Below are 26,733 nucleotides of genomic sequence, written 5' to 3'. Positions count from 1 at the left end.
CGCCCGGCGCTCCAGGCCGCTCGCTCCACCCCCCGCAGCCGAGACTGCGGACTTCGTGACCCCGTCCTCCGGCCTGTCGGTGCCGGAGCCGCCCGGGACTGCGCAGCGCCCCGCGTGCCGGTGAGCGACCTCGGACGCGCATCCCCCCGGGTCCCCCTGCGGAGCGGGGCCGAGCGGCGGCGCCTCGGGCAGAGCCGGGCCTGGAGGAGGAGGAGGAGGTGGAGGAGGGGAGCCCCGGGGCAGCCGGGCCGGGCGGATGTCGGGGAGCTGTCGCCTTCTCCCCACACCCGGCCGCGGCCCCGCGCTCGCCCTGGTCGCCAGTGCCCCGCAGCAGGAGGGGCCGAGGGCCCCCGGGTTAGGCTGCGCGTCCCCGCCCGGCGGCCCGGGGCTTGTGTGCAACCTCTCAGAGTGGGCTGGGCGCTGCGTTGTGTTGGCGGAGCCTTCGGAACGATGCAGGCGTCCTTCGGTGCCAGACCGAGTCGGAGCTAAGACCGGGGCCTAGCGCCGACGGGCTCGACCCACTTCAGCTGCACGGAGTGCCCCGTGTGTGCCCCTGCAGGTTGACTCCGAGAGACTGTCATAAAAATGACATCCGCAGAGGCACAGGGAGCAGCCGAGGGGGCCCTGGCACCCGTCTTTGGACCGACGCGTCCCCGGGAATGGAGGCCGTTCAGCCCAGCAGCAGAGGCCGAGTTGCCCAGTACCTGACAAACTCTGGCGCTCGCCCAAACACCTGACTGAAGGCGTCAGTCCAGGCAGCTGTCCGATTCCAACAGGAAACACGCCCCCGTCTAAGCCCCGGCTTTCTCTGGTCTTCCCCCTACAAGCCCTTGGCCAGGGATGCGCCCCACACCCTGCTGTGTTGGCTGAGATTTCAAAGCCAGCGACCCTGGGGTCCCAGTTTATCCAGCGTTCCACAGCCCCAAGGTCACAGTGCGGGTGGGAGGTGGCGTCATTCACCCCAGACACCTGTGACTGGCAGGCGTTGGTGGGGCAAACAATGCCTTTCTAAGAGCTCCTAGGTCGTTATGTTCTAGAACTTGGGTGGACAATATGTAGATTTTTTTAAAAGAGTGAAACAGGAAAATGATTCTCACTCTACACTTTTAAGCTTGGAATGCTATATGTATGAATATCTGCATAATTTGGGATCTTTTTGTTGAAAATGTCTAAGTGGTTACCAGAAATCTAAGGACTGACGCAAGGATGGGAAGCATTGTGGATTTTGTTTATCACAAAGGGGTGTGAACCTTAAATAGTTACTTTGAAGTTACCTGATGATGCATGTAATTCCTAGCTGTCATCTGCCCAAAGCGATTTTTGCCTTTAATGACAATTAGTTTAAAGGTAGAATGTGTTTTGTTAAAACAAAAATGAAGCCTGCTTATTTCATTGCAAGAATTCTAAAAGGTGTAGAATTTTGCCAAATGTTCCTGTTGTTTGAAAGCTCATTGTGTCCTCATAGTTTGTTAGGAAACCATGTCTGGACTCGGAAATGTCTCCACTGTTTCAGACATTATTTTGATTGAATAGAATTCTGATCCAAACAGTGATTTGAACACTCTTAAAGTTTGTTCTGAACTAATTATTATAAATATCTCAGAGTTCTCGAGTTGTGCTTTTGTCGTGATGTTTACAGAAAAATTTCCTTTTTTTCATTAGCCATGGGAAAGTCTCTTTCTCATTTGCCTTTGCATTCCAATAAAGAAGATGCTTTAGATGGAGTCCTGTCAACTGAAAGCATGAGGAATGGACTGGTTCATAACGAAGTCCACAACGAAGACGGGAGAAGTGGAGATGTCTCTCAGTTTCCATATGTGGAGTTTACAGGAAGAGATAGCGTCACTTGCCCCACTTGCCAAGGAACAGGAAGAATCCCTAGGGGTATGTGTTATTTTCCTGTTTTCTCCTTTAAAGAATCCCAGGCTCTTGCTCAAATATAAGAAACCAATGGTTCTAAGCAACTCAGTTTTAGAAGACTATTGGAATTAAAGTTAAAACTTCTTAGCAACTTCTTTGTCTTCAGTCAAAAGGACACATAATAAACCTAAAAATATTGAACTTACTGAAGTGCCATGTAAACCACACCACTACTTCTGGTGTCTTTCCTTTCCCACCTGCCATCACGCTGGATATGGCTCTTCACTGAAATCTCTTAGTCCTGTTTGGCTTCCGTAGAGTTCCTATTATGGTTGCTTCACTGTATTTGCCATTAGAAGCAACGTAAGTGGGTGGTGACCTAACAGTTTTAATTTGTTATCTGAACAATAAAATCTGATCATGCCCTAATTAGGTATTTCTAAAAGAAACTCCATGAAGAGATGGTATATGAAGATGAGCCAAGTAAGAAAAAATAATAATAATCAGTTAGTAGTTTCTGAGAAAAGTTCATGGAAAATGGAATTAAAAGATGTTTTTATTTTGGTGCCCCAAATTATTGAAATCCATGCAATATGATGTTCATGAAAGATGGATACTATTAGAAAACAACTTCAAAATTTCTTGTCCCAAAATAAATTTGTCTTTCAATTATACTTTTTCCACAAATTCTTTCAAGTACCCTTATATCATAGGGGAAGTCAGAAAGCAATATTCCCTTAGTTGCTGTCTGTAGCTACTTGAGAACCAAGGTCAATAGCAGAAGTAATAAAAGTCTCTCATGCTGTGCTCATTCTCTGCTTGGAAAGAGTGGATACTTGACCCTGGAGAGGCCCTGAGGGGAAAAAGGGAAAAGTAAAGGTATACGGTATGCCAGAGTCTTTGGGAAATGCCTTCAATATTTCCATTGGCCCTAGCCAATGAATGTGATGGTTTTATCTTTGCAGGAAAAGTAGCTGCTAGACAATGAAAGAATTATGACAGTTGAAGGCAGTAATGCACCAAGCCAGGAGGGCTACCTGCTTTAGCAACCTGTTTATAATTTTGAGGTATTATTATGCTTTTTGGTAGCCTGGAAGTGAATTGTAAAATGTGAGAAATCAAGGATGACTTCACATTGCTTTTCATCTGAGCAACCGAAAGAACTGAGATTTAAAATGGAGAAAAGCAGTTTTGAGTTTGAGTGTTGGGGAGATCAGGGTCTCCACTGGAGACATAGATGTTTGGATATGCCTGTTTGACATCTAAGTGGATGTGCTCGACAATTACAGAAAGCATCTAGAATTCAAGTGCAAGCCTCACCTAGCAGCATCAGTACGTAGAAGATACTTAAAGCTGAGCTGAGTGAGAGCATCAGACTCGTCAGTTCTGTGCTTGAAACACAAAGAGCCTTTAGCATGAACTCCTGGATACCTCAGCATTTGGAGGTCAGTGACATGCAAAACAATTTGCAAAGGACACAGAAAGCACAGCTAGAGCAAGACGAGGAAATCCCTGTGTCTGTGGTATTCTGAAAGATGAACAAAGAAAATATCTCAAGTAGAAAGAGAGATCAGCTGTTGGATGGATCAAGTAATGTGAGGGCTGAAAAACTGACCATTGGATTTGGTGATGTGGAGACCGCTAAAGATCTTCAAAAGAGCAGTTTTGATCACTTGCAAAAGCTTGGGTAACTGTAGAATGGGATCAGGAGCACATAGAAGATACACAGAAATAGCTTTTCTGAGGATTTGCTCTGTAGAAAAAGGAGAGTCAAGAGGTAGTAGCTGGAGGGGGCTATGTGGTCATGAGAGGGATTTTCTTTTTTTAAGATGGAAAAAATAATTTGTATACGGATGAGAATGATCCATGGAGAAAACCCTTGGTAATACGGGAGACTAGAATAAAGTATTGGTGCAACGTCCGTAAGTATGCAGAAGGGCCTGAGTTGTGCACACGTGCAGAAGGCCGCTTTTCAGAAGCTCTGAACACAGGACCTTATTCTTGGGAGTAAGAGAAGAGAGTTTGCATATAGAAGCAGTAGGAAAGCTTTTAAAGACAATCCGAGCATAATGATGCTCCCCACCCTACCCTCCCACCTCCTTCTTTATTTTTTCCTTCAATTTTTACAATGACATACTTTCAATTTATCTTATAATCACACACTTAGTCCTCTGCTAAATAAAGAATTCAACAAGTAGTAAGCAGAAAAATCACTGTTCCTCAAGAGTATCTGTATAGATGCAATACTTGAAATTTGTTCACCTTATGTAAATAAAAAAAATTTTAAAAGAAACCACTAAAAAAATAGAAGAACATTTGACTTTCTGTTGTATTTGTAGTTAATATGAAGAGTAAACTTCTAATAAGATTAGAACATTGGTGTTTAAAGTTCCATTTATCCATTAAAGCTAGACTGCTCTTCCCAAGGGAAAACCATAGGTTTTGACATGACCTTAACATGGACTGGGGTGTGCTCTACAAGGGCCCTGATAGGTTCACTATGGGGGGGCTCTTGAAGCTTGCGTTTCCGTGTGTCAGTTTTGGTGTTTGACAGGAGTAGTGTAAGAACTTCTGCAGTGATTGAGGGTTAAAGAGGAGGTAAAGTCTCAATAGAAAACAATGGAGTTGAAGGAAGGCCTGACATATTCAGATCTGTTGAAAGGTAGAACTTTTCTAGATTTTTGTCAGTGAAATAAAGAATGGAGCCCTCATTGTGTGTACTATTTCTAACTAGCTGGACATCCAAGGATGAGAAAACACAGCTTTCTGGAATGGGAAGAGAGCCAGATGGTATTGATTCTTCCAAACCAAATTGCAGAGAAACACCATTATGTTTTTAATTAATCTTATTAATAAATTTCAAAACTTCTTTTAGGACAAGAAAACCAACTGGTGGCGTTGATTCCTTATAGTGACCAGAGATTGAGACCAAGAAGAACGTAAGTCACTATAAGAAAATGGCAGTATTTTTTGTTCTTGGTTTTTTCTGTGCTTCCGTATAAATATTCCAGTTAAAAGGAAAAATGCCTTAGGTTGTTGACTTATGCCATCCTATGCTTTGTGTCATTGGACGATTCCTGACTGAGATAAGGCCTGGAGAGCAGCATGCTTTCTGTGTCTTCTCAAACCTGTTTATTAAAACACATCCAGAATAGCAGTGGGCAGTGCACACATACATGCAGACATTAAAGGGGAGTGATGCGGTGTTCCCCACCAACCCCAGTGTAAAATGGGCATTCCAACCCCAATTACTGCAAGGACCCAGATACACTGAGCAGCTGTATTAAGATTCTGAAGTGAAGTAAAAAAGGAGTTCAAGTGTCCTAACACAAATCCTTCTCCCCTGAAGAACAGGACACAACTCAGTACTCCCAGCAGACACTTCCAAGAAAAACGTATGAAAATGGGGACATCCTGCATGCTCTAGCTTTGGGAATACAAACAGATCATTGAGATCCACAAAGGAGCCTTAAAATCAGAAGGGACTGGACCATCCTGAGTCAGAGAACTTCACACAGATACTTCCTAAGGAAAAGAGTTGTGGAGAGTGGCATCCAGTTAATACAGGACAGGGATTAGGAATGAACAGAAAAGCTTCATGTACTGGAGCGATTATCTCAGAACTATGATCCACGTAAGGGTCATCTTTTTTAATGCTGTTTGTAACCACAAAGGTTGGAGCTCTTGATCATTGAGGCTAAGAAGGCAACCCTGGCCCATTCCCATCACACAAAATGGAACCTTTAAAAACAAAACTATATATATATATATATATTTGAAAGGCAGAGCAACAGAGAGGCAGGGGGAGAGAGAAAGAGATCTTCCATCTATTGATTTACTCCCCAGATAGCCACAACAGCCAGCTCTGACCCAGGCCAAAGACAAGAACTGAGAATTCCATCTTGGTCTCCCACATGGCATCAGGGGCCCACATACCTTGGTGGTCATCATCTGTTTTCCCAGACACATTAGCATGGAGCTGGATTGGAAGTAGAGCAGCTGGGATTCAAACCAGCACATCACAAGTGGTGGCTTAACCCAAAGTGCCGCAATGCTGGCCTCTGGAACATTACTTTAAAAAGTACAAAAACTCTCCTTATTTAAATGTGAGCAACATGAAAAGATTGTAATAAATCGTTATACAAAGATACTTTTTGAAAATTTGAAGAAGGTGAATTCAGCAGAATGCTGACAGATGATGAAAGCAGGTGAAAACTGTAAAAGAAAGGAAACTAGAAGCTGTGACAGAAGAGCACACATCAGAAGTTAAGCTCAGAACTGAGATAGGGAAACAGTAGGAGGATGTGAAAAGACAGTCTACAGACTCTTGAGAAAACTAGAAAAAATGTTTTTTCCTCAAAACTGGAAGAACACAAGTACAAACAGATACCCTAGAACCTACAGGAGGAAAAGAGAGGATCAAGAAGGTGAGCAAGAGGCCAGGGTTGTGTTGTAGTGGGTTAAGCCTGTGACACTGGCATCCCATTTGGGCACTGGTTTGAGTCCCAGCTGCTCCATTTCTAATCCAGCTCTCTGCTAATGTGCCTGGGAAAGCAGTGGAAGGTGGCTCTAGTGCTTGCACTCCTGCACCCACATGGGAGACCTTGGCTACCTGGATTCCACCTGAACCAGCCCCAGCTGTTGCAGTCATCTGGGGAGTGAACCAGCAGATGGAAGATATCTCTATCTCTGTCTCTGTCTCTAACTTTGCCTTTCAAGTAAAATAAAATAATTCTTTAAAAAAAGTATTGAAAATGCACACAAATTAATGAAAAAGTTTTGAGAGAAAAATGATCCAGAAGTCAAGGGAAATTGAACACATATATAATTGGAGCCCTAAAGAAGAAACTCAAAGGAATAAAACTGAATACTAAACATTTAAGAAAACTTGCCTGAAGTAAAAGAAGTTATGAACCTACATATTGAAAAAACCTGTTATCATTCTGAAAACAAAAAATTTGAGTGAAAATCCCTTTGCATGATAAAGCACAAGGGTCATTTATAAGGGGTAGAAAATCGGATTGACATGCTACTTGACCACAGTACTTCCATCAAGCAAGCAGTAGTGCTTAGTAATCATGGAACTAAACCAAGATGATATAAGCAGTCTGACCCTTCATTATGAAGTGTGTAGAGAGATCTTAATGTGAAAGAAATTTAGGTAAATTCTTTTATAATCAGAGTGGGAAAACTTTTCCAGCTATGATTTAGAATCCGTAAGTGATAAAGAAATAAATTTATCAAAGTATAAACATTTACAGGATTAAAATCAACCCTTAACGGAAATCAAAATACATATTGCAAACTCGAAAACAATGTTTCCAAATCATATCACAGAGGGCCACTGTCCTTACTCCATATAGAACTTCAACATTTGAGAAAGAAGAGACCAACTACCAAAAGAAAAAGAATAGTTTTTGAACAGCCAGTTACAAAAAAGAAATTCAATGAGCTTTAAAGCATGAAGAAACTATAGTCATACACTATTCCTATCTATCAGATTGGCAAAAAAAAAAAAAAAAAAAAATTGACAGCATATTTTGTCAACAGTACTAAGTGAAAAAAGCATACTCATATCCTGCTAGTGAATGGGAATTTGGCATCATCTAGCAAGTTTACATATATATTAGTCTTTGGTTCAGGAACTCTACTTTAAAGAATTTATTCTATAGGGTCAGCATTGTGGCACACCAGGTTAAGCTGCCACCTGCTACACTGGCATCCCATATGAAGCCGGGCTTGAGTCCTGCCTGCTCTGTTTCCAGCCCAGTGTCCTGCTAATGCACCTGGGAAAGCAGCAGAAGATGGCTCAAGTTCTTGGGTCTGTGCCACTCCCATGGGAGACCCAGTTAGAGTTCCAGGCTACTGGTTTGGTCTGGCCCACTCTGGCTGTTATGGCCATTTTGGGAGTGAACCAGCAGTCAGTAGATCTAGCTAAAAGCAGTGTGGACAGCCAATAACAGAGGAAGGTGGGGTAAGCTGTGCTCCATGTACTGCAGTGTAATGGAATGAGAAGGAACTGCATTTTACTGTAGTGTGGTGGCCATAGCACATTAGCATTTGAAAACATTCTACCATACACACAGAAACAGTGAGATCTGTTACCTCCAAAGTCTGAGGAAGCATGGAAGACGAGTGTGTGTGTTGGGCTCTACAGCAGGAGGGGATTTGAAAAAGTTACGGGGAAATTGAAATTGAAATTGAAAGATAATTTTGGTTCCAAAGTTTTGAAATCCATGCATAGTTTTTGTTTGTGATAAACACTTTCCATGAATTTTTGAAAACCCCTTGTAAATATGTTAAAAGATTAATTAAAAAGAAAAGCAACTCCTAAAATGAAAAGGGAAACTAATGATTCTAATTGTACATCAAGTTGGTAGTATAGAAACAGCTGTAAGAGTTACTTGACTTGAAAACATTGTATTTTGACTGTCTTGGAGATACATTCTAAATGGCAGGTTACAACAGAGTTTAAAGTACATTCAGTAGCTGCATTGTTAGGAGTACTATTGGTGTAATTTTGAAATTTTCATACATAAAGCAAATAAGTAGTTTGAATGCCATTAGAAAAATACAAGATTTTCAACATAACTACAAAGAAATACGACAAATACATTGGGGTTTTCACTTCTGACCAAAATGGAATAGCAGACTTATTTTCCTATTGGAAATAACCAAAAAAACCAGACAAATCCATGAAACAATATTTTCCGACCCTGGACATTAGACTGCAAAGGACAGGGATCCCCCAGAAAGGGAAAACATGAGATAAGCCCTCGGGTTGAACCACTTACTGTCTGCAGCAAGACTCCAGCCTACAGCACAAGGAGCGGAACCCAGGCAAAGCTTAGCCTTCTGAGGAAATGGTGCAGGATCCAGGCTCACAAGGTGCTGGAGTCAGGGAATAGAGGGAGACACTGCTCTTTTAGTCTTAATGCTGAATCCTCATCAACAGAAACAGGTGAGCAGAGGTCGCAGGAAACACCACCTGGAGAAGAGGGAACAGTCAGCGCTCACAGAGGACAGAAATACTTGTTGTTTCTCAGAGTTCAGTGAAATTATAATGTTTTCACAACAACGTTGGCTATTTGTTTACAATTTAGAGTGGTTTTGGTGTGGTAGTTAGAAAATTACATATATCAATTGTTTTTTTCTGAATACTTTATTGTCATTTAATCATCAGAACAAACCCATAGATTTTCAAATGGAAGAGTGGATTAGCTTAAGTATCCAGTTAGGAAATGGCAGAAGTAGAATTCAACTTCACTCTTCATCTAGCACACAATCTTCATAACTTCATTAGTACTCTGTGACTCCCCGTATTCTATTCCTGTCCCTAGGACCCTAAGAATACCTGTTGCTAATGCATTTTGTAATGAAGATCAATACACTTTGTATGTGAATTAGGCAGTTTTTCAATTTGGGATGAAATACTATATGGAATGTTATTTTATTGTCCTCACTGTGTATTATTATTGTTATTCATCTAAGAGGCAGAGACAGACACAGAGCTCCCCTGGCTAGTGCGTTCCCCAAATGCCCACTAAGTCAGGCTGCAGTCAGGATCCAGGACCTCAGTCCAGCTCCCCCACATGGCTGGCAGGGAGCCATCTACTTGCACTATTACTACTGTCTCCCAGGGTGAGCGTTAGCAGTAAGATGGAGCAGCAAGTCAAAGTTAGGAATCAAACCCAAGCACTCAGGACGCAGGCATCTTGACTGCTAGACCAAATGCACACACACAAAACCCCAGTGTTATTTGTTATGGCTGTAAACTTGGTGTACAAAGACATTTAGAACACTGATTTATATATTCACAATGGAAGTGTAGTGGTATCTAAAAATTCATTATTTTTTATTTTGATTTTGAGACTCTACCTTTTTAAAGGTGCTTTGTTGTGCTGTAGGTACTATTATATATTTAAACTACCCATTAGGTAATCCAGTAGTGATTACCCTGCTTAGACTGAGAGTGTTCAGAGAGTCTAAAAGCTGCTTTGTTTGCTCAAGATAACAGTATGGACTTAGTACAGTGACTCAGCAAATTTTTGTTAGCTGCTTTTTAAAAAATAAACCATTTTCCTTTCAGGCAACTTAACCTCAGAAATACTTTTCAAAACAACTGTAGGAGGCAATTTAATAGCTGTTGTGATTCATACAAAGATTAAATCCATTAAGGCATAGAAAGCACTTGATGTGAAAAAATTTGCATGAAATACAAGGAAATGACAAATGACATGCAAGACTTAGACAAGAGAGGACTGTGGTCTTTCTGCAGAGGACTGTCTATTGGCAAGATCATGAAGTAATTTCTTGAAACTTCAGTTTTGAGAGTAACCTTGAAGAAAAGAGGAAGTTTTGATCTATGGAGATTGGAAAGAAATAAGTGAGATATGGAAGTAATATATTTCAGGAGAGATAGAAGCACGACAAAGGCAAATAAGGGTTTTTTTTTTTCTTCTTATATCTGCATAATATTAACTCTTCTTGATTAAAAAAGAAAAAAGCTTGTAATGACCTGTTCAAAGCAGAGTTGGCCAATATAAAACTGTATTCTACAAACTGAGTACGTAAATACTTTGGAATGATGAGATTCAGGAAGGAGATTAAAGTCGGTGAGATTGATGAGGCGTGTGTCAGTGTGAGTTTGAAGGCTGCACAGGTGGAGCCGGTGAGCCTTCCCTTCAGGGGCTCCTGCAACAGCAGACCTCACCCGGGAACACTGCCTTAGTGACTGCCGGGGAAGACTGGAAAGCTCCTCAACGTGATTCTTACAGGGAGGCTCAGTTGGGAATCACATCAAAAAACGTCCTATGTGTTCTAAACTTGGAAACCTAGTCTCTAATGGGAGTTCATCTTTTACGGAGAGCATTTTAACACTTAATTGATTCAGACCCATCCTTGCCCAGTGCTTTCAGAATGTGAAAGTTTAGAAAAAGTATGCACGTTCTCCTATTAGTGTAATATATAGCAGGAAAACTCAGACTGAAAATATCTGAATGATGCATTATTAAATTTTGAGGCACATGTATTTAAACACTCCTTTTCCTTTTTCAGAAAACTGTATGTGATGGCTTCTGTGTTTGTCTGTCTGCTCCTTTCTGGACTGGCTGTGTTTTTCCTGTTCCCTCGCTCTATCGACGTGAAATATATTGGCGTAAAATCAGCATATGTCAGTTATGATGTTCAAAAGCGTACAATATATTTAAATATCACAGTAAGTATAAATTTATATTAAAAGGTTTGATTTTATCCTTTTTTTTGTTAAGCAGCATCATTGTCATATTTAGAGGATGCTTGTTAAATGTGACACTGGTCGGTTTGCTTTCTGTAAAGCTTTGCTGTATTGACTTTCTCTTCCATTTTTAGTTCTACTAAAAATGATAAGAAATAACTGGCAATTTTATGTCCGCAGAATCATTTATCATTTGAAGATTCTTTAGGAGGGGAAATAATCATTTAATTGCTGGCAAAGAAAACAATTACAGGTGTTTTTTTTTTGTTTTTTTTTGTTTTTTTTTAAAGATTTATTTAGACCGGCGCCACAGCTCACTAGGCTAATCCTCCGCCTGTGGAGCCGGCACCCTGGGTTCTTGTCCCGGTTGGGGCGCCAGTTCTGTCCCAGTTTCTCTCTTCCAGTCCAGCTCTCTGCTGTGGCCCAGAAAGGCAGTGGAGGATGGCCCAAGTCCTTGGGCTCTGCACCCACATGGGAGACCAGGAGAAGCACCTGGCTCCTGGCTTCAGATCAACGCAGTGAGCCAGCCGCAGTGGCCATTGAGAGGTCAACCAACGGAAAAGGAAGACCTTTCTCTCTGTCTCTCTCTCTCACTGTCCACTCTGCCTGTCAAAAAAAAAAAATTATTTATTTGAGAGGTAGAGTTACAGACAGTGAGAGGCAGAGAGAGAGAGGTCTTCCCTCCACTGGTTCACTCCATAAATGGCCACATTGGCTGAAGCTAAGCAGATCCGAAGCCAGGAGCCAAGAGCTTCTTCCGGGTCTCCCATGCTGGTGCAGGAGCACTAGCTCTTGGACTATCTTCTACTGCTTTCCCAGGCCATAGCAGAGAGCTAGATCAGAAGTGGAGCTGCTGGAACTAGAACCAGCGCCCATAGGGGATGCTCGCACCACAGTCAGAGGATTAACCTACTGTGCCACAGCGCTGGCCCCCTATAGTTTACTTTCCAACATCTGACTCTGAGTAGCTTCTAGCAAGGTGATAATGTAGTAGACTTGTTAGATGTTGTAAATGTATCATTTTCATTTCCTTGCATCTTATGAAATACAGCTTTTGCTACATTTAACCTATCATTCCTTTATTGTACTTTAAGTACAATAAAGTACAAGTGACTGATTTCTCCAGTGTGAATTAACACATGTGAAAATTACCTCTGTGTTTCCTGTTTTTTAGAAAGTGTTGTGCACCCTCCCCATTCCTGAAAACAAAAAACAAATAAAAACTTCAGAAAAGGTCTTCTACCTGTTTTACATGTTAACATATGCTTAAAAACAGCATAGTTTGCCAACAACTGCATGTGATAAAGACAGATATTAGCCATGCCATTGGTAATCATGGTTGGCTTCAAGTGTGGGATGTGTCTGTGGCAGTGATCTGTGTGGAAGAAGATAGCGGACCTGGTGTTTTTCCTTGCAGAAGATAGTGGTACCATTAAGGCTGAAGTAGAGATGCCTGTGGTTCTATTTGGGAAGAGGGCATTTGGAGGACAGCATGTTGAAGGGAATGAGATATTAAGGTGGAGTCACAGCCTACTATATATATATATATATATATATATATATATATATATATATATATAAAAGGTCAGGCTTCAAAAAGGTCATGGAAAATAGAATTAAAAGATTATTTTGGTGCAAATCATTTTAAAATATGTGCATATGCTAGGTCTTCAAAAGGAGTACAGAAGAATGCATAATCAAAAACCATACTTAGATTTCAGATATTGTTTGCATCCAAATAAACTTATCTTTTAACTGCATTTTTCATTAACTTTTTTTTTTAATTTTACATAAGTTATACAAGTTTCATGTATTTCATATATACAGATTTAGGAACGTAGTGAAACTTCCCTCCCTCCCACACATGCTCCAACCCTCCATCTCCCATTACCACTCTAAATTGTTATAGGTATCTACTTTCAGTTTACTTAATGATCATAAGATTAACCCTACACTAAGTAAAAGAGTTCAATAAATAATGTAAAAAAAAAAAAAAAGACTATTCCCAACAGAAGAGACAAGAGATGTTAACAATCATTGAATCTCAAAATGTCCCTTTCACTCCAATACATTATATTTTAGGTACTCTATTAGTTATCCTTGATCAGGGAAAATGATATCTGTCTTTTGGGGACTAGGTTGTTCACTAAATATAATGGTTTCCAGTTGCATCCATTTTGTTGCAAAAGACAGGATTTCTTTTTTTTTTTTTTTTTTTTTTAACATCTTGAGTAGTGCTCCATAATGTATATATACCATAATTTATTTATCCAGTCTTCATGAGAGTTGGCATCTGGGTTGATTCCATATGTTAGCTATTGTGAATTGAGCTGCAGTGAACATGAGGGTACAGATAACTCTTTCATATGCTGATTTGGTTTGAGTAATACATGAATGTTTTAAAGTACTCTCATACATGTGAACAAAACATTCACAATACAATGCTAATTATACATCATTCCGTATGTGTGGGAATTATTTTAGGATATTTTCCACTTTAACAGCTCTTTGGGACACAACATATTTTCCTTTGTGTACAGTATTTAAAACAATGACTGGATTTTATGGACCTCCTTCAAAAGCCTGTTATAGATCAAGTACTATAAATAACTAGTAATAAATATAAAAAGCCATGTGACATTGCCTTTAAAATACCAAAAAGTGTATTTAAATGTGAATATCATATTCTATTTGAAAGAAGTATGGGAATCTTCCCACATTTTGGAATAATACCACTTAATTAAATTGAGAAACACTGAACATTAAGAAACATTATTTAGGAGAGCATTTGGTTTAGCTAGATGACATTGAGTTAAGAGGCCAATAGGGTTTCTGTCAGTATTTTGAAAAACAGAATTATATTGCTTTTGTTTTTTAAAATAAGTGTAGCAGTACTGACTGTTTTTCAGTAACTCTGAGAATATAGAAGAAAAGCACTTTTTCCTGCTGCATGCTCACAACACAGATCACTTTTGTTACCCAAAATGTATGCAGTTTCTCCTCACCAGCAAGCAAGAAGCAGATGCCAGCCGGGCACCCTAATTCAGTTCTGACTCAGATCCCACCACACTGTCCCCACTTCAGGTGCAAGTCTGGGTTTACAGAACTCCTGACCTGCCGGCTACCAATTGGGGTTGCGACATCCCACTCCCTAGGTGCAGTTAATTCTCTAGATCAGCTCAGGCACTGCAGCAAACACTGTATTTACTGGCTTATCATAAAGGATATGTTAAAGGATACAAAAAAGCAGTCAGATGAAGAGTTAGGTGGGATGAAGTCTGAAAGGACTGGAGTGCAGGCGCTTCTGTGCCCCTGGAATTGAGCGCAGCTCCCTCCTGGCTCATACCTGTGTCCTTGTTCACCTTCTGCAAGCTTCCATATGCTCAGGGGTCCAGAAGCTCTCCAAATGCTGTCCTTTGGGATTCTTAGGGGAACTTCATTGCATTAGCATGATTGAAGCATGGACAATTGTGATTGGACAGAATGGGTGTAATCTCAAACTGATAGCCTGGAGAAACCCAGCAAGACCTGTCTGTCCAGATTTTTCTGGGCCTCCCCGGGCAGCCAGCATTCTTTCCTTCAGGGGATGGAGCAGTTCCCTCTCTGAATCTGGGGTCTTATTATCCATCAGACAAGGTGAATCAGAATTTCTCTATGGCTGACTGTAAGAGAGAAAGACTGGGAAAGACTCGAGTCTCTTTTTAGTTTTAGCAATCCATCTTGAGGAAGAGAACTCTAGTTTCTATGGCCTACCTTGAGGAGAAAAAGGAAACAGGTGAAAGGGAGGTAGGAGGTCTGAGGGGTTCATCATCTGCACCTTACAACAGAACATCTGCTTTCAGCTTATTGTTCTGAAACTGTTTTGAAGTTGCTGCAGGAAACAGACAAAAGGCCAAACTTTCACCTTATTCTAGTGATTTAGGAAATGACAAAGGCTATGAGAATTAGGAACCAGAAACAAAAAGCAATATATCTACATATAGATATCCCATAATACTGCAGTACTATTGTCTTTTGACTTACTAAAATATATGGTTATCATTCTAAGACATTCAAAAACTCCTGTAACAAAGGCTCTTATTTCTGCCACCTAGATCTTTAATGTGTGTGTTTGCTAAGTGTGCATGTACACGTTCACATACAATGTACATTTACAAATGTAGTCATATATTCTACAAGGACACCTCAAAAAGTTTATCGAAAATTGAATTACAAGGATACTATATTTTGGTGCAAAAAAATTGAATTCTGTGCATTTTTTTCATGATACATATTTTCCATTAACTTTTTGAAAACTCATATTCTAATGAAAGTTGCAGACTCTTCAGAAAAAGGCATGTAAGGGGTAGGCATTTGGCCTAATGGTTAAGACACTGGGTAAACATCCTAGTTGGACTAGCTGGGTTCCATACCCATCTCTGGCTACTAACTCCAGCTTACTGCTAATGCCAACACTAGGAGGCATTGGTGATGGTGATGGCTTTAGCTGTTGAGGTCCCTGCCACCTACATAGGAGACCTAGACTGAGTTCTGGGCTCTGGGCTCTGGGCTCTGGGCTCCAGGCTCCAGGTTTTAGGCCAAGCCTGGAGTTGAGGGCTCTTTATGTCTGTCTGTCCCTCTGCTTCTCAATTAAAAAAAAAAAATTGTACAAACATGATTTTCCTAAATCTCATTCCTCGGTTTGCATCGGAAGATCCATTGACCTCAAAGTAATAATCACATTTCGACTGGTGTCTGGAAACAAAATTGATATAACTATTAATGACCAATTGGAGACAGTGTTTGTATTTGTAAATAAAGGTTATTTCTACTATGTTATGGCATATTTAAGGGCTTTGTTACATTTATAACTATAATCATTTAAATTTAAACATGATATTGCTGATCTCTGGCACATTCATTTTTATCTTTTCTTAGTGACAAAGACTGTTTTTGCCTCACTTACATTGCATCTTTCCATATCTTTGTCCACATTCATATTAACTTACTTAAACATTCACATGTCCAGTTTTTAAAGAATTATTAAAAATATTTTGTAAACATTGTATGTTTCTTAGCATATTTATTTATCAGTTCATTGTAGAAATCTTTTTTCATGATCTGGCCTAGAGTTAACCTATTCTTTTTGTTGGCTGTATAATAAATATTCCATAAGAACTTGGTAAAATTTGTTCAGTTATTCTTTTTAGGGATAGGCATTCATTTTTTTTTCCAGGGGCCTTTTCAAATGCTGCTGGAGAAGATTACTGTCTTAGACATCCTAATATTTCTATTTCTGTAAAATAGATGCTCAGAAGTAGAATTGCTGTGTCAAAGAATGTACATAATTTTTGGTTTTAGTGGTTGTTGCTAGATGACTTAACAAAATGACGATAGCACTTCATATGTTTGCTAGCAATGTAATTAGCCAGTTTTACAAGAATACAATTTGTTTGCTTTCTACAAATTGAAGGGTATAAAGCAATTTTCTATTTTTATTTAAATCAACTTTTTCCTGACTATTAATGAATTTGAGAATTTTAAAATGTCTCTTGACCCATTAGGTTCGTACTTTTAAATTTGTTTATGCATATTACAGATAACTATTGCTATGTACCTAACAACTACTTCTTTTGCAGCTTTCATATAGTACCTGTTGATTTCATTTATGTTATCTTTTGTTGTAGTCATTTTAGATATTTTATTGAATATGTATTTCTTGATTTAACATTTTGTCTTATTTTCACTGTCAGTGTTTTAAGCTAGCTTGAGATAGTAGTTGAGAGTTAGAAATCCAGATGCAAATATTTGGCACAGTGGTTAAGACACTGCTTAGGATACCCACATCCCATAGCAGAGTGCCTAGTTTGAGTACTGGTTCCAAACCCAAGTCTGCCTTTCTGATAACGTGTCTTCTGGGAGGCAGCAGGCAATGGCTCACATAGCTCAGTCCCTTCCGCTCGTGTGGAAGACCCGGGCTTCTGGCCACTGGCTTTGGCCTGGCCCAGCCCTAGCTTTTGCAGACATGTGAGGAGTGAACTAGCAGATGTGAGATTTCTCTTTCTCTGTGTCTGTCTCTCCTCCTTTCACATAAATAAAAACTTTAATATATAGAAGCCTGTCTGTTGCTTAAATATAGAAGTGACATAAGCACATTCCTGTCTAACCAAACAGACTTCAGCGTATCCCATTTCTTCTCCTTGGTGAGCTGGTGTAAATCTCTGCTAGTAAATGAATTAAAAACCAGTCTCCTTGGGGCCGGTGCTGTGTTGTAGCTGGTAAAGCTGCCGCCTACAATGCTGGCATCCCATATGGGTACCAGTTCATGTCCTGGCTCTTCCACTCCCCATCCAGCTCCCTGCTAATGGTCCGCAAAAAGTAGCAGATGATGGCCCAAGTGCTTGGGCCCCTGCTACCCATGTAGGAGACCTGGAAGAAGCTCCTGGATTTGTTCTGGCCCAGTCGTGGCTGTTGCTGCCATCTGGGGAGTGAACCAGCAGATGGGAAGATCCTCCCTCTCTCTCCATAACTCTGACTTGCAAACAAATAAGTAAATCTTTAAAAAAAAAATCAATCTCTTTTAAACACAAAGTTAAGCACTTTTTAACACTTTATATGCTCATCTTCGTAGTAATAGAATAGGAAATAGCTTACTAAAATAGTTATAGAGACATGTATATATGAGTGTTTGTATAATGGTAGATGAAATTTTAAAATTATTTCCACTGAACTTTGATAGCTAAGGTCACAAATACGTTGTCTAACATTCATTTGTCCATATCCCTATACTGTATATTTTCTAGCTCTTTTTTTTTCTTAAATGTGTGTTTATTGTGCATATTATACACATAGTACTCATGTACAACACTAGATATCAGTACAGTTAATGTTCTTGGAGGTTTTTGGTCATTCCTCCTGATAAAGGAAATATAGCCACAGCTGAAATCATTGTATTAATTTTGAATAATTTTTATACATATTCTCAAATAACTTGTATATATTCTGCCTCCTTTCTTTCGCAGAATACACTAAATATAACGAACAATAACTACTATTCTGTTGAAGTTGAAAACATCACCGCTCAAGTTCAGTTTTCAAAAACGGTTATTGGAAAGGCACGCTTAAACAACATAACCAATATTGGACCACTTGATATGAAACAAGTAAGCCTCAGTCATGAAATACTTTGGATAAATGAGTCTTGGCCTTGTATATCATGTAACTTGAGGGAGGTGGGAGATTCCCATTGATTTTGAAATGTTTCCTGTGCATGCATAAGAAGAAATCTTAAAATCAGGCTCATAAAAGGGAGACATTTCTGATTCTTTGAAACCATGAAGTGTAATTGAAATGTTTGAGATTTTTCCTGTTGTCTTCTGATTCCCCTCACCCTGTATTTTTTGCCTTTCAGATTGATTATACAGTACCTACTGTTATAGCAGAGGAAATGAGTTATATGTAGTAAGTGCTGACTTTTAATATCTTTCTATTGCTAAGTAATAAGCTATGTAGAATTAAGGTTGCAGAATATTTTTATGTTTTTTAAATTTTCAAACTCATCAGTTAAGACCATGTTTTAAAATATTCCTTGCCCTCTGATTATCTCTGTTCCTTTTTCTGTTCTCTTTCTCAACATACACAATATTTTTATATGTCAACCTATAGACATAAAATTTGCTTGCTTTTTTGCATACTTTTCAGAATTAAGGTATGTATACCATGTCACTTTTTATTATTGGTTGCTATGTTACAAGGAGGGTATTCTCACAGATTCTTATATTTGTTGATATTTTAGTATAGGAGTACTAAAAATGCTAATGTTATGCAATACTCATTGATTTAAAGTTTGGAAGCCTTTAAATTTGGTCTAAATTGTTAACTCTTATTAATTAAAAAACATAATTTGTGATTTACATCATCTTTTGGTTTAACCCTGGATATAGAACTTCTGGGTAGCTAACAACCATTCACTAAAATTTTAAAATATGAGCAAAATGTGTAAGTTATTTGTAGCACACCTTACTGCAGGGACATGCATGCATAAGTGTTTTTAGAATAAGAAGTAATGAGTATGTCAGTCATTTGGAGAAAACGTTTAGCCAATAGATGCTTGTTCATTATAGAAATAGCATCCTATCTTTAACATAAGAATTTTAAATGTATTATGTAATAACATCAACATTTTATGTCTTTACAGTGATTTCTGCACACTGTTATCCATCAAAGTGCATAACATAGTCCTCATGATGCAGTAAGTATGAGTTTTTTTGAAAGCTATTTCTTGTGAAAAGTTTAGGTTTAATGTTGGCTTGTAGCATGCAGAGCATCTTTAGAAACGCCATCTCAATTGAGTCTGTACTTTCACTTGAGTGCTGTGAGGTCCAGTATTATCCCACTTTACCAATAAGGACGTGGTTTCTCAGGAGGGAGTGAAGGATCACAGGGCTGTTGCATAGTCAGCGTGGGTGTTACAATGGCTCAGGAAAATGACAGGGGTGTGACTGCTGCTTTGGGACGTAAATGATCCCCACCAGTAATAAGTAGAAGAGCAGGGGGTGGGGGTGGCACAGCAGGTTAAGCTGCTGCTTGCAGCACCAGTCTCCCCTGTAGTCCCAGTTCAGGTCCTGGCACCTCTGCTTTCCATCCAGCTCACTGCTGAGGCACCTGGAAAGCAGCAGCAGGTGACCCAAATGCCTGGGCCCCTGCCACCCATGGTGGAGACCAGGATGGAGCTCCTGGCTCTTGGCTTTTGGGCCTGGCCCAGCCCTGGGTGTTGCAGCCACTTGGGGAGTGACCCAGTGGATGGAAGATCTCTGTCTCTCCCTGTCTCTGTCACTTGGCTTTCAAATAAATAAATGAATCTCTTATAAAATAGTAATAGAAGTAATGTTACAGGTTTATAAATTGGGTATTAATTAAGGCAATAAAACACTGTTGGTTATAGTTTAGTTATTTTGGTGATTAACTGATTTTTAACTAATAATTTTCCTGTGCTAAGAAAACTGACTACTTTTAAAGATGTTATGACCTTTTACATTTTTAACTAAAGATAAGTATTTCTTTAAAATTATACTTATTGTTTATAATGAGTAGGACTAGCTCAGCTAGCATTTGTGTATCTGGGGGAGAAAACTTTTCTAACAGGCCTGTGTCCATAATATTAAGTTATCATTAATCAAATAATGTCTCTCAGGAGAGGATCTTTATGTGTTAAAATAGTCTTACTATGATAAAGGAGCAAATGATTTTATTCATTTGAGAGAGACAGCACACTCCCATCCCCTGGTTCACTCCCCAAATGGCAGCAGTAGCCTCCAGTTGGGAGCCAAGAGGTCACTCTGGAACTCCCATATGGGTAGCAGGAACCCAGTTATTTGATCGACCTCTGCTGTCTTCCTGCGACTACATTGTCACAAAGCTGCAATCAGGAGCAGCACTGGGTGTCAGACCCAGGCACTCCAGTGTGGGATGCCGGTGTATTAACCCTGAGACCAGACAAACGGCACCCTGAACATGTTTAATTAAATGTTTCTCCTCTTTTATTTTATTTTCAGAGTTACTGTCACAACAACATACTTCGGCCACTCTGAACAGATATCCCAGGAGCGGTACCAGTATGTTGACTGTGGAAGAAACACAACTTACCAGCTGGGGCAGTCTGAGTATCTAAATGTACTTCAGCCACAACAGTGAAAATGGAAAGAGAAGAAGAAATACTCATTGCTATTTCTGAACTCTCAGAGAGGAGGTACTTCCTAATAGGAGATCTGAAATTGAACAAGCCTAAAATTTACAATTACTTTAGGAGTACAGTTCCAAGTATGTAGGCTTGCAGTTACTGCAACTCTGCACTGTGTGTTTATGGTATATTTGTACCAGGCTTTTACTTGGGTCTAAATTTACTGACTGGTGTTCTTCTCCCTATCCCCAAAGGGAAGAACTAAGATTCCCCCTGTTGTACAGTCAATAATTATTTTAAAATCATAGTTCTAATCAATAGCTCTACTGAAAGCAAGTTTAGTGATGAACATTATTTGAGAAATTTGATTTTCTGAATGTTTTTATACATTACTGAGAGCCTACTACTCGTGGCCCACTTTTAAAGAGTAGCCTTTTTTCCCTGTTTTATAAATAAATTCCCATTGTCACATGGCATTATTTCAACTACAAGTATTTTAGCTTCTAGCTAAATGTCTTAGCTTTTCATTTGTTGAAATTCTACTCATTTGCATGTTTTTGTCAGTCTTATTTCAAGGTAATGATTGTATAACATAATAACCTTTGCAAAATTCTATACCTAAAATTTAAAAAATACTCTAAATAATGTGTTTTTCATATCTTTACATATTACAGTTTTGTGAAATTACCATGTGATTTTCAACATAGTCACTTAATGTACAGTACTGTAAATACACTGCATGGCTTTTGTACAGCTTTAATAAATGTCAAATGAAATGGCACAGATTCAGAATTAAAACAAGTTGCTCATAAAAGTGAATAAAATACTAAAATGAAATTCAGAAACCTATAGTGTGAATAGCTTCCAGTTATATCTTGGATCTGATATGAAATAGATTTGAAAAAAATATTTTGATGCTCCACATTTTTTAGTGTTACCTTTCCTACTAAAGCATGGTGTAGACACTTTTGACAACTTGTTGGTATCCAGTCATCAACTTCTGTGAATGTTTTAGAGGAAGAAATTATTTCTTGACAGAAATTATTCAAGAAATCCTGTCATTAAATGATAGTGGCTACATCAAACTAATACTTTTAAAAATTTAATCACTTTGAGTATCACTTGGATATGATGCCTATAGCAATTACTTTTTTTAGTTTTCTACTTTTATTTTAATTTTATTTAAAATTGTTTTCAAGTGGAAACTTACCTTGCTGTTATATATTTCTACCACTTTCTGTTTCATCTTTTTTCCTTTTCACTTACCAAGTTCTTAAAAGAACTTGTTAAATGCATACCAGTAAGTGTAGGAGCTGAGTATGACACCAAAAAAAAAAAAAAAAAAAGTGTGGTTTGGGGTTCATTTCATGCTGTTGCCAAATGAAACAAGTCAGGTTTCCCTTTCCCTTACCCCCAAGTGCCTAACATAAGTCTGAAACACAACCTATTTTTCATTCTGATTCTTGCAACTAGAAACAAGCCTCAGTCACTTTTGAATTCTGTCTTTAAATACACTTAGGTCCCCTCCTAGCTTTCATGTCATTTTCTGTAGGTCTCCTGAGTGCACATTTTAAATGGGTGGTAAGTGCTTTTTATTTTCTATTTTTTTGGTTATGCTTGTTTTCCTTACTCCATTGCCAATTCAACCATCCTTTTATTAAACAGAAATCACCTCTTTAAATTCATTATGAACTTTCTGGTCAAATGCAATCTTTATTTTCATTTTCCTTCTGCTGTGTTTCCTGACTCCACCCACTTTCCTGGAAACTGCATACACCTCTAATATGTTGATTCTGCTTGTGTATTTCAAATCCTTTTCACTTTGTTTTCCCTCATCCTGACATGCTTTCTGTGTGTGATCTAGGGCCCCTTTCACCTCACAATTCTAGTCCTTCTACTTCAGAAACCAGCGGCATCCGTGCTGGGGCATCAAAGTCTGCCTCTCTCCAAGTGACCAGGCCAGCCACCCCCCTGGTCTCACATGTGTGACTCTAGTGTACAATCAAGCGTTAACGGAGTTTCATCGTATCCTGTGTGTTTTGTTCCTGCTCTTCATGCCCCTTGTACTTCAGAATCACCATTCACTGCTTCAGAATCAAACAGATTTTTGTCCTGGACAGGCAGGAAAGTGGGTGAACATTTGCTTTTACTGACTCAATTTTGAATATTTTCGTCATCCTTTAAATTAAAAACCCTTTTTTTACATCCGGTTTTAGTAGAATTGAGTCAGAAAAAAACTAGAATTAAAAATATGTAGAAGACTGGTAACAGAAGATTGCCTGTGATTGCTTTCAGAGACAGTTAAAGTAACCACCACGATGAACTTAGAACTAAACAGGCTGCAAATTAATAAAACTAGAAAAATATATTCAGATGAAGCAAAAGTGTAGCCATAAAAAAAAAAAAATCTGAAAACAATGCGTGGAGCTTGTAGCTGTTTTTAGGACAGGGTCCATCCAGTGTGGTTTTGCACATGGAAGTAGGGTAGGTGTACATGCATTTTCAATGTCATTCTCAGGCCTTGGTCTCAGAGGACATAGTAAACATCTTTAGATGGTAAAGCAAATAACTGATACTTCCAGGAATAACTTTCTGCTGGACTACACCTTGGCAGACTAACTGGTCAGCCCAACCAAATCCATCATGTTAACCAGCCCCTGTGTGTTGGTAACTGTGTATCTACATCACTGGCCTTTTAGAGCTCTTCCATGTGCTTTTCTTCCATGATTTCCCTCAGTCCTGTGGGGAAAGGGGGTCATGGGATTGTTGTCTTCTAGAAGAGGAAGGCGAGCCAGGGAGAAGTTGAGGGGTTTTGCTTACAGACCACATACTTGATCAAGAATTTAGCTGGGGCCAGACCTAGTTTCTCTGTCTCCCACATCTGTTCTGTATCAAGTTAATGTCAGTCGTGTGACAGCCCTGCTGACAGCTGACTCAGCAGGGATGAACCGGAGGAGAAGTTCACATAGTCATAGTGACAATCGAGACTGCACTGATGGACTAGTATTTTAGTAGCTTAAAGTTGCTCTCTGAAACAATTTAAATGGAGAATGAACATTTGTTAACACTTTGGAGCATACTCTGTAGCTTAATTTTTCTGTTGACATTTAGCATGTCATTCCTATAAAGATAAAACTGATATATTGTGAGAGTAAATTATGTATAAATAATAGAGATTGGTGTATTTGAGATTTGAATAAGAATACTATGAAAACACCAGAAATCAGATAAATTGCTTGAAATTCCCACATGACCATCTGTACTGTGGTATGCAATATTTAAGTGAATGTAGTTGTTTTGTTTGTTTGTTTGCAGTTTTTCTGTGCCTTTTTGTTGTATTAGGCTATTGAGGTAATATTTTCTCTAAAATTCTTGACAAGAAAATAGAAGTTGTTTCAGAGCTTCAGGTTTTTAGTTTGGAAATGACAGCACAATGTTAAAATAGGAAGGAGGTGACTCTCAAAACACAGTAAAAGTAAACCTTAACCCAGGGAATCCTTTGGGGTTCTTGGGCTGTTACTGCAGTATAATTCTGAATATTCCAGTAGAGGGCATGGCCCTGCCTCTCCCTCATTCTGTGCATTTGTTTTTTTAAAGTTCTTAGAATGAACAGTTCTTTATATGATAACGATTTCTTATTTAAGAAAATAGTTTCAATTAGGTACTTTTTAAAAATGGAAATTTTTAAATGTACAAATGCGTATCAGTCTTCTTCATTAGCAATATGTTAAATTGCTTAGTTTCTTAGGTTATAAGCCAAACGTTACTTGTCATAATGTCTTCGGGTAATAACTTTTAGCTCACAATGTCAGGAAGCAGTAACTGCTTGACTCAAGTACATCTAAGAGTAATTAGTTTTATTTCTCTATTTTGTAAAATCAGCTTTTAAATGAAATGTGTATCTTGAATTTTTATTTTAAATCAATAATATTACATTTGAGATGGTGGGGTAAAATGACTGTTAAACGTTATTTCTTTAAAAAATATTTTTACATTAAAATACATTATTTGTGATGTACATGGATTAAAAATTTAACTCCTTTATCTTCTTATTTCAGATAAAAATTTTCACACTGGATTTTTGAGATTTATCCTTTATCTGGATAAAATAAAGTTATATAAAGTTAGGATAGGGATAAAATGTTAATTTCCATTTTTTTAAATTAGTAATGTTATTATCTTTGTAATTCTTTAGCACAGGCTCTAAATTGAAGGATAGAATGTGGTCTGTATTTGACCCTAAAAATGTTACATAAATTGATTTAACAAATAGATGCCAAGTTTTTCTTAGCTAAATGTAACTCTTCTCAAGGAAGTTGTTGCCTTCTGTTTAATTACATTAATTGAAATGTATTTAAGAGAAATGTTTTCAGCATATTTTGTATACTAATAAACAAAAAGGATTAGTATTGGGCCAATGGCCAAAAGGTAATATTACTACCATGTAGACTGTCACAGTTCAAATTGTCCCACTTCCCCCAGAATTTTAGAAACTAGAAGTCTGGGAGATACTGTATCAGCTATAGTTGGGTGATTCTCAGTGCTGTAAGTACTTTTCCTGTCTAATTATTGTGTGAGATAGAACAAGTGCCAAGTTGCAAAACATACAGAATTGCATTATAAAATGGTTAATATTAGGAATAAAATACCAGCAAGCCATGCCTTCTGTGTTTTGTCTTATATTTTCTTTTATAACTAAAAAAGATTTTCAAGATTTTGAAATGCTTGCTAACTTGACCCCTTGGTCAGACATTTGAATCCTGATATTACTAGATTCTAACCCTTGACTCTAACTGTGGATTAAAGAATAATAAAGAATCTGAAAGTGTGTTTGGACATTTACTCTTTGTTTCTATTATGTAGAGGACTCCATTATGGCACAATGATTAACTTGCAGAGTTGAGCAGTTCTGTAGTGGTTAACTATTATTGCTGTTCATGTAACAAAACATGCTTATGACAGTAGTAAACGACTAGAAATGCCCCCACAATGCTATTTTTTTAATTCAGTTGTAACTGTTACTCTGGTAGTTGTGTATGACAAAATAAAATTTGTCAAATTTTAGCATGAAAAATAAAGTTTGTATCAGTGAAGTATCTCGATTATGCTTTTGAAATTTGCTTTCCATCCACAAGGCGTGTTCACACTGAACGTCCAGCTGCCCCTCTGAAGTCCTCACAGCCCTCCCCTGACTTCACCCCGGCATCTCTGCTTCCCTTGCTTCCATCTTCGCTTCCAGTTGGTTCTCACATACTGGCCCTTCTAGCCAGGTAAAGCCTCAGAAGCCTATCCCGTACTTGCATTCTCCCTTGGAATTACTCCCGAGTGGGCTTCCGAAAGAGCCCAAGTCCTGGCTGGTGTTGAGAACCTTTCATTATCTGACCTCAACAGAAATTACAATCTTATTTTTCACTGCACTCACCATGACTGTGCCATTCCTTGAAAACGGTGTTTTCCTTTATCCCTTTGTTCATTCTATTCCTTTTTTCATAGAAAATTATTGTTTCTATGTCCCCATCCTTTTTCAATGCCCCTTATGTGTGCTACCCCTCACTCCCTCTCGCATCCAATGTTGGTCAAATGTGATTTTTTTTTTTCCAAATGAGCATTTTTAAAGGAATTGCCTAATTACAAATATTTATTTTTGTTTTTGAACCCAAAACTTTGAACTGTACTTAACCAGTTGTTCAATCACTATTCAAATGGCCTTTGTCAGATTAGTGTTAATATTTTAATTGCTGTTTGAAAATCTTCTATCAGCATGATCTGAAGTTCATAAAATTATGCTCAAAAATATCTTGGCAGAAAGAAAATTTTTTATGTGAGTGTGCTCCACCTAGCCATTTTCTCAAGGAAGAAGAGAAAAAAGAACCATTAGCAAATATATGAGGGATCATCTTTTTTTCCTAATAAATTTCTATTCTCATGATCTGTGAAGTTCTCAGGATTTTTTCAAGTTATGAAAATTTTTATGTATGTA

At 38.6% G+C, this 26,733-nt stretch overlaps 1 protein-coding gene across 1 annotated transcript; it reads left to right on the top strand.

Annotated features, from left to right (window-relative positions):
* Positions 1-25,846, top strand: TMEM106B (transmembrane protein 106B). The gene is made up of 8 exons (XM_062178317.1): positions 1-120; positions 1,663-1,884; positions 4,736-4,799; positions 10,918-11,077; positions 18,097-18,237; positions 18,486-18,535; positions 19,272-19,325; positions 20,629-25,846. The coding sequence occupies exons 2-8, from the start codon at positions 1,665-1,667 to the stop codon at positions 20,765-20,767; spliced, it is 828 nt and encodes a 275-aa protein (XP_062034301.1). The 5' UTR covers positions 1-120; positions 1,663-1,664; the 3' UTR covers positions 20,768-25,846.
* Positions 25,847-26,733: the final 887 nt, after the last annotated feature.

Source organism: Lepus europaeus, chromosome 20 (genome assembly GCF_033115175.1).
Source record: "Lepus europaeus isolate LE1 chromosome 20, mLepTim1.pri, whole genome shotgun sequence".
Taxonomy (NCBI): Eukaryota; Metazoa; Chordata; class Mammalia; order Lagomorpha; family Leporidae; genus Lepus; species Lepus europaeus.
The sequence above is the reverse complement of the archived record's forward strand: the minus strand, read 5'-3'. Positions and strand labels throughout refer to the sequence as shown.

Excerpts from the sequence above, each read along its gene's own strand:
- TMEM106B (XM_062178317.1), top strand. The coding sequence starts at position 1,665 with ATGGGAAAGTCTCTTTCTCATTTGCCTTTGCATTCCAATAAAGAAGAT. Across the intron at positions 18,536-19,271 it reads GAGGAAATGAGTTATATGTA|TGATTTCTGCACACTGTTAT; the intron begins GTAAGTGCTGAC and ends ATGTCTTTACAG. Across the intron at positions 19,326-20,628 it reads AACATAGTCCTCATGATGCA|AGTTACTGTCACAACAACAT; the intron begins GTAAGTATGAGT and ends TTTTATTTTCAG.